Source organism: Plodia interpunctella, chromosome 2 (assembly GCF_027563975.2).
Source record: "Plodia interpunctella isolate USDA-ARS_2022_Savannah chromosome 2, ilPloInte3.2, whole genome shotgun sequence".
NCBI classification, from domain to species: domain Eukaryota; kingdom Metazoa; phylum Arthropoda; class Insecta; order Lepidoptera; family Pyralidae; genus Plodia; species Plodia interpunctella.
The window spans coordinates 2,112,980-2,126,547 of NC_071295.1; the positions used below are offsets into that span (position 1 = coordinate 2,112,980).

The following is a 13,568-nucleotide window of genomic DNA, read 5'->3' on the forward strand; positions in this document are numbered from 1 at the left end:
TTTTAGCTTGTTTATGTAATTTATCTCGTTTGCGTATTGATTTGATTATACCTGGAGTAATCCAGGGTTTCAGAGGACGTTTCTTATTAGCGACAACTACACGGTTAGTGTTCTGGTTAAGTAAACATTGCAAATAGTTAACTAAGTATTCAGTTGCTATATTTGCATCTTTGAAATTATATAGTTCATCCCAAGATTTAATTTTCAGATGTTCAAATATGCGGTTATAATCTAGTTTATTTTTATTAAGTGCAGGGTTTTTTTTATTTACTTGAGCGTCAGATAAGAACAGTAATATTGGAGAATGGTCAGTTAACCTATCAAAAACAACTGTCTGCCACTTTCTATCAGTTTTAATTGAAAAATGATCTAGACAATTATTGTATCTAGTCGGTAAGTTAATCCCTTGAAGCAACCCATAAGTCGCTATGAGATTGAGATATTCATTAGTATTACTGTCTGGGTTTGTAGAAATTATATTTATATTAATGTCGCCAGTCAAAATAATATTTTTCGTTTTAATTGATTTTAAGACTCTATCCAATGAATTTATATAATTGTTAGTATTAGAAAAACATGGCGGGCGATAAGAACAAATCAGAGTATAGTCATTTATAGAAACAAGTAAACAATTTCCATCATTAAATGGGGGTTCATCAACAGAGGTAACTACAAGGCCGTTCCGCACATATACCACCACACCATCATTTTGATTTAAACTGATCTTAGTATGATACATATTGTAATTAGGTATTATTGGTGGATTTCGTTGTTCACTAGTTCTACATTCTGTCAGTACCATAACGTCTATGGGTATTTCAATCCTTGAGACAAATACTAAAAAAGAATCAATATTACAATTGATACTACATATGTTACATGTTACTATAGTGAGTGATTTATCATTCTTAGAGCTATATTGCAGTAATTCTGGACAAGTACTAGGGTCCTCTACCCTATGACAAATAATTTGGTCCGAATTGTCAATTTCAGCATTAATAGATGATACTAATGTATTGAATTTTATATATAAAATAAAACAATTACACAAGTATGAATCATAATTTCTTCACTGTTCAAATAGGTATAGCACACATTATAATTTAGATAATCCTTAGTAAAGCATTGCAATACACTTAAAAATTGACAAAACATAAATTTGAGTTTTACAGAAACAGTCTTGACGCACTCATATCGATGACTCATTTCATACTCATGTATCCAATGCGGAATCAAGCCAGTGAATCCTACGAGACAGAAAATAACGGTGGGCAAGTAGTAGCTTGCAAGTTGGGCAAGTAAGTCATGTAATTGAGGTATTAATATTTCAGAGGTACAAAACGCACAAATTAAGTCATTGTAAATTTGTGATTGAGAGCTTTTTACATTGGTGTAGAACAAGGCAAGTATCGTATTCAAGTAAATAAATAATGTAGTTACGTTATATAGACATATTTTATGTATAAAATGTTTACAGTATTTTTTTATATGGTATTTCTTACTATAATATAGGCATATATATATTAGGCACTTATACAATGGTAAACATAATCTACCATGCAAAGTGTAGGTATTTCCTAATTGTAATTTTATGAAGTAATCTAAATCGTTGGAACAGTAGATCTTTATATATGATATTAAAAATAATGTTAATTCTAAATAAGTGTAAAAGTAAATAGTATGCGATATAGATGATTTTTGAGACACAAGGACAACTTTATCAATAGCATAATAATAAAAAGTGGGTAGTTTGACTAAAACAGCGGATCGAGTATTGGAATAGAGGTTTGGGATACACTGAGTTATGGTAAACTTAACGTTAGCAAAATTGAATATATCAACTAAGATTATAAAAATTAGTCATGCCTTTTTCAGTGCTTTTAAATTCTCTTCAGTTTTAATCTCTATACGAGGACCGCCTTCGGATTGCCGCATATAAATACGGCCCCGATTGGTCCAGCAGAATTTGAACCCCGAGATTTTGGCAGTATCCCGGGCCTGCCCGAAAAGTTTGCGATCCTTATTCGTCAAGCTTTCAGTTATGTAAATTGGCACTCGTGGTCCCGGTAGCCCAATCGATGTCGTTGAGAGTTTACTGTGGGGATTAATTTTATTGTACTCCTTGACTCCATCTAGTATTTTGTTTTTCGATAATACAGATGTTAATTCTGTCACCACTATTGTGGATCCAGTTTTATTCTTAATCCTATATATATCTTTTATGTCGGATTTCGTTATATCGACATTTATGGTCCCGCAGGTCTTTTGCATAAGGTCGCAAAGATCTTGTTGTGTTTCCGACCTATTTTGCTGTGTGCTAACAGGTAGGTTGCGGACCTCGACAACTGCGGACTTCGACCTTTTTTGCAAGTCCTCAATTTGATTCTCTAGCGAGGCTATATATGACAAGTTTTCTTTACGTTCTTGCTCCATATTAAGTAGTTTGATCTTCATTTCCTCATATTGTTTGGAAATAAACTGAATAGACTTTTCTACTTCCATGCTAGATGATTTGATACTGGAGTTCTGTTCTTTCAGTTCCGCTATATCAACTGATAGTCTATTTAGCACCACATCTTGATCCTTCTTCCACTGGGTCAATATAGTTAATAATTCTTCTTTCGTCAATAGACTACTATTATTATTTTCTTCTTGGTCCTCCTGACGAGGTCTTTTCATTCGTTTACTCACATAACTCAATGGTATATCAGGATCCAGGTTGGTAATATCATTTTCCGAGGAAACTTGATGTACACTGTTACCAGGTGGCGACCTTAAAACTTTTGACATTTTTCTTTTTGTTCCTAATTTCGCAGTTTATGTGTTTGCAGTACGACCAGATAGCGTAGATCCCCGTAGACACTGAGATTTTATGTTAATGTAGTTCTTGTTAAAATGGATTGAGAACAAAAGATGACCAGCCGATCGCCGCACAAAAACTTAGAAATTATAAGATCAGTACAACACGATATATATTTATCCTTTATTTCTGTCTTCTTCACACTTCGATAAACTTCACTGGTTTATGCGCGCCTAGTATTTCACTTAATTTTTTAGAGGGAATTTTAATTAAATAAATTGATTAAAAAATATTTATGTAAAAAATCGTGGGGCACACGTCTGTTCGCTTACGCGGTCCGAGAGGAGAGGGACTTACTTCGGAAGGGTGCGACAAGAAAGGGCAATTAAGTGTTATGTGCTATTAATATGGTAAATTATACACATAACTCATTTAAACTTATAACAGACACACGTGTTGCATCTCACCCTTCTCACATGCCCTTTGTGTCATGGCGGCGTCTCTTTGGCGGGAACAATGACATTTTGAACAGAATAGACACATTAAATAGGTATTTAATGTTACAAAATCAAAATAATTATAATTCACATCATGATGTACCTAATGCGAAAGTGCACATATCCTAGCGTGGATGTCGTGCGAGGCGACTAAGGGACACAGCCTTGGCAGCTGATAGGTAACAATAACATTTCCAACGAGGGTTGGCGTCAGGCACGCGGCCGGACGTAAAATATATATATTTTTAATTAATATCTTATTGTAATTTTAACATGTTTTTGCTAGTTGTTTTACTATTAGTTTATGAAAAAACTATGCTTAGATTTTGTCGTTTGTAACAGCATCGACCGATGTGGCCTAATTACTTCTAATGGCTGGCTGGACAATTTCTATTTTAGCGTAGACTCGTCACTAAAACCTGGACGATCCAGTTTTAGCGTCAGATTAACTAAGACCTGTCACCAACACAGCTGTGGCACAATGTGATTGTAGTCCCTAGGCTAGATTATAAGTTATCTTTCGAAAGAATATAAATTATTTTCGCTCGGGTTAAACCATATTACATAAAGGCAAAGGTTTTTAGAATAGTAATAAGTAACTATTAATAGTACTAGGTATTGTTAAATAATCTAAGCCTTTACGGGAGGTCTACCATGAAACATGCAAACACGACCCGTTTTAACGTCCACATGCTGTTTCTTTACTCTGATTCTTCACTCACCTCGACATCGGTGGCGCTGTGGTAAAGTGCTTGCCTCTGAACCGAGAGGTCCCGGGTTCGATCCCCGGTCAGGTCATGATGGAAAATGATCTTTTTCTGATTGGCCCGGGTCTTGGATGTTTATGTATTTGTTATAAAATATAGCATCGTTGAGTTAGTATCCCACACAAGTCACGAACTTATGGGGCTAGCTCAATCTGTGTGATTTGTCCTAATATATTTATTTATATACTCTGCTTTTTCTTCTCCTATATCGTGTACGCATCATGTTAAAAAAGAAAGAGAACGTGTATATGCAATGATGTGCCGCGTGGTTTATGTTCCTTGGTAGCCCCCAGTTTGTAGAGTTACAGGAAGTATTATATAATCTGTGGAAGAGTGAAGCCACAATTTGCCCATTGAAACCACATAATCACTGCCCAAGTTTGTCTTAAAACTACATTTGCTATTTTGACTACGAGTAAACAGGTCGTTACTGTGTGTGATAGACCTAATCCAAAGCTATATATATATATATTAGCATTCAGTTATTTCAGTACATTTTAGGCCATATGCAAACGCGGCCAGTTTTGTATTCCCTCTTACGATTTCCTCACTGAATTAAGCCATTCAGCTTTTGTGCATTCATGCATTTTAACAAAGGCTTTTCGGAATTGTGTTTGTGTTACTTTAGCTGCTGTGATGTGAGCGATTTCCCAGTTCTTCCTTAGCCGTTAATTGTTGGAACCGAGATTTAGTTTTCATACTTTTTAGGTGTTTTATTTCAAAGTTTCCAGGCTAAGTTACAGGCTAGACCTGTTATTGGGTCGCCCATCCAAATACTTACTTACAATACTTTTACTCATATTGATTTAAGATGACAACAAATGTCGGAAGATTGTCGAAATAATTATTTAGATGGAAGATAGCTTATTATTATCGACAAATTCAATAAATATGTGGTCTACATGATATATTGCACATCTACACGAAGTTTCTTAGAGATAGTAAAACCTTATAAGTAAATATCCGGCTCGAAGGACCAATGTTAATGGGTGAAAATATTTATAGGACTGTATTTAAAATAGGGTTGTTTTAATAAAAGGTCCGGAGGTGATGAAATGCGTGTATTCGTCCAGAATGAGAAGGGGAGAGAGCGAGCGAGAGAGGGAGAGCACGCGGGAAATATATCCAAAGACAATATATATAACATAGACAATGCTAAAATGTTGCTATTTACAACAGATGTACTCGTATTGGTGGTTCCTCATTGATTTGATATCTTAACTTGCATGATTTTGGGATGCATCTGTATTAAAACTTTGTCACAAATCCAATGAATATTAAAATTGGCTGTCATCGATCACCACACAGTTTATTTTTAGCGTCGATCGGCGGAAGATTTTGAAATCAGAACAACAACACGATCCATCTTTATTTGGCCAACCAATTTTTCCAGAAGACATTTTACGCGAAAATATTAAAAATAAATCGAGATTTATAAAGGCTGGTGCAATACGTATACAAAACTTTCAGTACATTCTAAATTGTTCACTGTTAATTATTGTGAAGACTTTAGATAATTATAATATTATATCATCATCTGTTGACATTTTCTTTCACTCCAAAGCTGCATTTAAAAAATTTATTTCTTCCATCCTACGTAACAGATAATTTCATTGGTCTAATTGATTAGTATACCTATTACACACATATAATGTGATAGTCTATACCCATTACACACATAACGTGATGTTTGAAATAAAATGAAATGATATTTATTAAATAAACAAAACTTTGCTACATTGTTTATACAATTGGTCCCACACTAACTAGGCAACATGCATGTTTGTCTATTGTTTTTCTTTCCTTTCTGTTCTAAGCTGTTTATAACTTTTTAATTTACAAAACAAGAATCTGTAATTGGCATTAAGATTAACACTGTATGATAAAATGTAATTTTGTTCAAGTGCTGTTGATTCTATGATAAATAAAAAAAAATAGTGAACATTGGCTCTAAAATCTTTATATTGTAAGCTAATTGTTAATAAATTTACTGTTATATCTATATGAATTTATAGAACAAATATGTAAGTATGGAATTGTAACACAAGCAAAAATGCACAATACACGGCCAGCTAAAATTCTATATCACTCCATTCTGTCTGAGCAGCTTAGGTCCAAACAGGTGGTCCAAATTACGCTACTATCCCAATCCCCGCGAGACGCTACCCTGATCATAAAAATGCCTATCATGTTACACCGTTTTCATAAAGCTGTTGTTTTATACGGAACCGGGAAATTAAGGACTACGGCGACCCCTGATAGGAATATCAATGTTGGGCTCTGAGTTAGGTACGAAATTGCTTCAATATACTTATGATATCGACTTCTTAGAAGAGGATTTGTTTTTATATCAGTAATCGTAGATATGGTAGCAAATTCATGAGTAGGTAGATGTTATAGTGTTATAAAACTTTTTATAGGTAACGTAATTCTTGTACCTATCCCATAAGAAGAAATCTTTTGAATGTTCTTGCTTGTGCGGTGTCCGAAGTTTTTTATTTGTAAATGTTGTTGCCCACTGCTGGGCAAAGACCTCCTTTTGCTTCCACTCGCCTCTTTCTGACTCTGGCTATTTTGGTAGGAATTTGTTTATATCCGTTATATGGCCATAGAAGGCCGGCCATAAATTTAGAAGAAGAAAAAAAACTGTCGATTTCCTAAATAGGCGTTTTATTATATAGATCCCTTCAGTTAGTCGTTTTGCTAGACAGATTGCTCATTAGACGTTTCGCTTTGTTAGACGTTTTGCTTGTTGGACCTTCTGATCGGGTGGAGAAAAAAATTTTCTATTTTACTTTATCATTTGACCACCACTTGCTCCTCACTCCTAAGCAACGGTATTTTTTTTCGTATCAAACAAGCAATTTCATTTATAAGTCAGGAGCGAGTAGATTCGTGAAAGCGATCGTTATAAGATACGTGTCCATTACTTGGCTGGGCTTATGGTTCTTAGTAAAGCGATTACTGTCCGCTCATAAAATGCTAAAAGTATAGAATGACGCGTTTTACTCCCGTGCTATATATTTTTTATTCAAATGGTCAAACCGGTGGCGGCGTTATGAGCCGGATCGTGAGGTTCCCTCTATTGTGGTTGAGCTTCGCGATGGCTGACCCATGCGTCAACTCGTGACAACTCGTCTCGTCTCTTATTAAAAGCACCTATTTCGTTTGGTCAATTATATGTCAATTTCTTCATCAGTACTCAGATCATAATTATAATTTTATATCTTATACCGTGTAAAGTACATAGTATACTTACATTGTGCCATTTTCTTCAGTAATATCTAGCGTAGAACTATCAAATTGTAAATATATCTGTAAGCATCATGAATTTGTGTTAGCGCTCCACCTGGGTCCATCAAGATATATAATGCGTTCATCGAAAGCTGAGAGAATTCCTAATCGCGGTTGGCTACTGAGATATACTATCTTACATGCGTCTATTATGTATGTGTAACTAAATTATACAAGGAAGCTAGGAGGGAAATTTTCATTTTTAGTAGAATGGTTTATCGTGGCATAGTTAAATAGTTGTACAGGAATTCGTAGGGTAAGCGTAGCACGTAGCGTGTCGTAGCACTTCGTAGCTTATAACAATTTTTGTTAATGATACTTTTATTTCTCTCTCATCAGTGATGATAAATGCAGTAGATAATAATAATTTGTAGTAGATATAAATAATGATTTTATGTATAAAATAATCATACTTCGAAGTAACATCTGGTGATTACTGTCTTCGTAAACAAACTTATTTTATAAACACAGATATTTGGTGAGAGAAAAGTCGGTTTAAAATAATATATGCGTTTGAAATGTTCAATCCTAAACATTCTTTAACACTTTCCAGCAAACTCAAAAGCACTTGGAAACTACACGTTTAAATGTTGCCGACACATGCAGTACGAAATATTCGCTCGTTCCGGTAATGTTGGAAGTTAGAAGGGAATGGAGGTATTAGGGCGCGTTACTTCGAAGTTTAGGTACGATGGTCACAGGATCCCTTGAGGGGCTAAGTCAGTGACGTCATTAGACACGGGTTTACACAGAGCATGAAGCGACAACGCTATCAGACTTAACTCATCTCTAACATATTTTTTCATTTGCTTAAAGTTAATACTAATTGATCAGCTATGCACTATACTTATAATAAAAAACAAACAAAGCTAGGTACGCTTACTTTAAACATATAATTATTACTTAGTTTTGTTCACAGTAAAATAAATTATTCAATTAAATAGTTAAGTCATTAAGAAGTAACACTAATGTCAGATTTTATCTTCTCCCAAATGTATCTCACATAGTTTTTTTCGTTAATGGAAAATAAACGCTCGTGTCGCTTAAGTTCAAGAATGAACTTACTGTAATTCACTGCTATTCTTAGGTTTCGGGCATAAATTACTACAGTACGACCCTCGCAGGTATAAACGACCCGCTCCAACCCGCAATCATTAGCCCAATAAATTTTCAGGCCTAGCAAACGGCGAAACTAAACTGTGGCGAAAATGGTAAAACTACTTTAATTACATATTTTTATGCGAATATGACACTTAACGATATGAATTAGCGAATAATATCAATGCAATTTTAAATAAGAGTGTTTCTCATAGCGTTTTGACCGCTGCGGCCGCGCTGTCATTACGATCCGTTAATTTTCTTGAGGAAGTAATCATTTCCAATCCCCTTTCAATATCCATGGTACCTTGGAAGGATTTTTGTAATTTTTTAGGATAAAATTCGATGCTAAAAATTTGATAAGTTTTTTCTCACGGTGTCTCTGTCGAAGTAGTAAAAAATCAAACATAGCGTTTTATGACACAAATTATACTTTCGAACTAACAACTGTGTAGTCTATTGTGATAGATGCTCTGTGGTAAAATAAATATCTCGTCAAGCCCGATGAACTTGAGAAGTTATCTTCTTAATGTTCTGTGTATTTGTGGTGCCAAAGTCTGAAACTGTCTGAAGTTATAATATTAGCCAAGTAATCATTCGTTTAACTAATATTCACTAATTCTTAGGTGTAGATTATAATGTCTTAATTTAATAATATTATATTATAAATTATTCGTTCCCGTCGGAATATAGGAATAAAAATTACCCTATGTCACTCAAGAATAATGTAACTATGTACTAGTGAAAGATTTTTTTTAATTTTGGAAAGTAGGTCCGGAGATGATTGTGTTCATTTGTACGTATAACAAATGAACACAAACACCTCCCATTTAAAAAAAAATAAATCTATCTGTCTATTACGTTTTCACGGCTAAACCGCAGAGTCGATTTTGATGAAATTAACTATACATATATATGACGGGTAGCAATTTCGACTATTATTCGCTCCAAACATTTATTCAGTGCTCGTGAAATGCATTAACATGTAATATTCTGACGAATTAATTCGTGTGAATTTTTCAATTTGTACAGTGACGCTTTAATTTGGTTCCAAGATTTGCAGTAGTATTGTTGCAAATCTTGGAACCAAATTAAAGCCTTTGATAATATTATTGCTCAGTTATAATGTGAGTGTGACGTACTGAAATAAATGGGTGTTTGCACAATAAATAGTCATAGTTTTTTTAACACAGGTTTTTATTGAAATTAAAAGAAAAATATATATTTAAGTTGCGGCATATTTTATAACCTATATTTTTTTGACAGGTGCACACGTGAACCCTGCAGTGACGGCGGCGTTGTGTGTGCGGAGGCGCGTGTCCCCGCTGCGCACTGCGCTGTACATCGCTGCGCAGTGCGGAGGAGCCATTGCCGGCGCAGCTGCGATATATGGGTAAGCAATACTTATAGCTTGATACCTCGGGGCAAGGAGAGTTTTCTGAAGTTGAAGAATAAAGATGAGACTTATGGACTGCTTTCGCAATAGTAGAATGGTGTAGGTAAATCGTCTACTGCGCAGGAAAATTTGACCTGACGTCGTAAGGGTTGACCCTTACGACGTCAGGTCAAATTTTCCTGCGCTATGTTGTTATTGGTCAACGATTTGGCACATACGGACAAAATTTCTAATCTCCATGGTAATCTCTACCACCACACTACTTTTACGTCTCATTTAAATAGGTACGAATCTCGCTCCATTGATCGGAAACAAAAATCGACTTTAGTCATTTACTACTAACCAACGAAATAAAAAACGTATCCTATCAGCATCTTGAAAGGTTTTCAAATTCCAAAGTGTAAGAAATACAACCACAATCTTTTATTCAGTAGAAAACTTATACGCTCATAAGTTTTCAGCCGGAACACTAAACGACATTCGAACCGAAGCGAGGTGAAGTGCAATGCGATAGTGTGAAATGCAGCCGTGCAACCTGAACTCACGTAGAAAGAGCTCATTTGTTATAGAGCACCACCGTTTCACGGGTAAGGGCTAATACAGACAAAAAAAATGGTACGTCGCGCGTGATAATTTTTGCTCCACTTTGATTTTCGTGTTATGATTCCAATCGCCAAAACGATGATCCACGTTCCACGCGGTTTTTGACATGTAGTACGGCTGAAACGATCGTAGCTACCGCTACAAGTTTATGTGTGTATGTTTATTATATATTAACATATCTACACAAATTTAAATTTCAATTCGCTGTTGAACGTAATAGAGGTCCACTAATAATTTCATTACAAACACCTTTGTATTATACAAATATTTCATAACTGTTACTACTTAATGTTGTTGCTCGTGTAAACGAATCTTTAGACTTTGGTATTCCCTCTCGCTGGTGTGGTGCAATACTTAATCTGTGCTTCCATGAATGAACTAGGATTGTCGTAGTTGAATTCAAAGTAACGCTTCGGGACTTTGTAAAACAGAAAATATAAATAGGGCTTTTTATTCTTTAAAGTAAATTAAAAAAAGAAGACACCTACTTTTGCTTTATACCGCACCTTTGTTGATGTGGAAATTTCGGGATAAATGTTTTTTATCCCATGGATCATGTACGAAAAGTGTTTCCTAAATCTACTGGAAGAGATTTCTATTGAAATACGTACGAGAAACACCACCCTTGTACTCATTTTTATCTTGCAACGAGTCTACAAATAATTTAAGTTTTATGTGTATGTACATAAATAAATAAAAATACTTTTCCAATCAGGCGATACAGAGATTCATTAGCTCTTTCTTATAAAGAAACCAATCCTTCAGATTTAAGATTGGTATAGATTAATCAAGCTATATTTTTACGTCGGTCTTAAAAAATAATAAGATCGTTGCATTCTCGTCCCATTAATGGGCTAATCCATAACGGGTGTAAGGGTTACCGCTGCCCTTTACTCCAGGTAGAATAGTTGCAACAGCTGTGACTAGCGAGACGCCATATTGTTTTTCAGAAGTGTAAACACCTACCTAAATATTCAATTAAAAAAAATATATTTATAGTGGTTATATGGCGATTGTAAATAATTATAAACTTCGATAAAAATGTAATGTACCGGAGCACATTGCACAAACAAAGCCAGTGTTTTGTGATTTACGTAGGAACATGACCGTTGACTTTAATAATTTAAGTGATTTTTTTCGAAAATTACTCGATTTTCGACGACATTTAGATTTTTACCAAGATTTTTACTAAGACTTTTTATGTCGAAATCTGTCAATCACAATATTTCTCGGTTATTTACTTTATCGATATCACTCGATAAACTGATATGTCCGTCTGTTGGTCAAACATCTTACGGTGTACGTGCTAAAGCCATAGTACAAATATACTGACATGTTTACCAGACAAGATATCAATAAAATTTCTCCGAACAGATAGAACACTCTAATATATATATATGTGTTACATATAGTATAAGTTATGCAAAGGAAACCCTCGTCAAATCATAGTTTTACTATACAAATAAATAAATACATATGGTCAAATCACACAGATGAAGTTAGTCCCACAGTAAGGTCGAGACTTGGGTTGTGGTATACTAACTCAACAATTCTATATTTTTATAAACAACTGATCACCCAGGCCAATCAGAAAAATATCATTTTTCATCTTGACCTGACTGGGGTTCGAACACAGGACCTACAGTGTAGCAATCTGGCTTGATGACTACGTCGTTACGTCGAAATTCCATACAATTTCTGCGTTGTCCATCGACGGATGTCAAGGTGAATGAGCAATGGGGTATGGCTCTAAGGGCTTATATATTTTCGACGGATCCCGGGTTTAAAGACGTCACAGTCGTGAAAGCACCCGAAAGTATACTCAGACTGATGAGAGTCCAAGGACGTCGGTGCGGTTGTGCATAACAACTGGCAGTTACCAAACGTGCGGTGTTTGCTGTGTAGTCATACATTATGTATTTATGCTGCCGACTTCTCTCGTGGTAATCACGGTTGGCATTTGGAATTGTAGATTGTGTACACAGACTGACCGATGGCCATTCCAACTAAGTTATGTCATAAATGCAAGAGTACATAATTGAGTATGTTTTACTCTGTGGCTTTTAGGGTTCGTACCCGCGGGACCTTATTATCACCATCTTCAGCCATTAACGTCCCCACTACTGGGGATAAGAATGCCAGTATAAGAGAAGGAGTATGAGCCATGATCCACGCGGGCCCATTGCTGATTGGGGGTTTTTAACGACTCCAAAAACGACTGTAATAAGGACCAACGGCTTTACGTGTTACTTCCTAAGTATGGGGGAGCTTAGTATTATACATTTTTGGCCACCCATCCAATGACCGACCATTGTGAGTTTGAAATGCCGAGCGCGCTTTTGAGCGCTATTGAGCTCCTCAACTAGGGACTTCTATGATATCGATAATCAGAAGACTTTCTATATCCTCCGTAAATTGGAAGTTAAAACAGTATTTTAATAAGTAGCATCTAGTGTAAGTGGTCACTATAATAAAGTTCAAAATTACAGGCAATATTTATTCAATTTAGTCGATTCCCAAATTCCTCATTCCAGCGCAGCATGTAGACCATATAATTCAGTCGTCGCCAATATCTATTGACATCTGCGATACCATTGTACAATTTGGGTCTCTGTTTCTTCACAATACTATCGCTCCCACCTGCTTCTATTTATAAGACACTTTTTATAACCTCTGCGAACGCATGACACATTTGTATAACTGACAAAGAGGGGTTCTATACAAAGCAATGATTGTCCCGATCCACCCACCTTGTTTTCTAAGAAATATTTTACCTGAACTCGGAGATTTTTTCACACGATTCTGCCATTTCACGGCTGTGGCGAATCGCTGAATTGCTGTCCTTGTTGCTGTAGATTTATAAGATTTGATACGAAACTCGGACGGAAACCGCTGCAAATGTGTTTCTATGTCGGATAAAACGTTGGACATCGTCTAACTTTCAACTTTCCGACAAGTTAGATTAATTTAAATTTAAACGTTTTCACGCGGTTGCGTAGATGATACTCAACTGAATTTTAACATGGTTATAACGTATGTAAATTTATATGAACGTCTAGGGAGGGATTTAGGTCGTTATCGTCAGGATTTTTTAATGTTAATTGGCTTGACTT

At 35.5% G+C, this 13,568-nt stretch overlaps 1 protein-coding gene across 2 annotated transcripts in view; it reads left to right on the plus strand.

Moving 5' to 3' along the window:
• Positions 1–13,568, plus strand: part of bib (big brain) — an 83,906-nt gene that overhangs the window by 4,802 nt on the left and 65,536 nt on the right. For both annotated transcript variants that reach the window (XM_053754877.1, XM_053754882.2), the window contains exon 2: positions 9,723–9,849. In XM_053754877.1, coding sequence (XP_053610852.1) covers positions 9,723–9,849 — 127 coding nt within the window. The remainder of the gene's footprint in view (positions 1–9,722; positions 9,850–13,568) is intronic.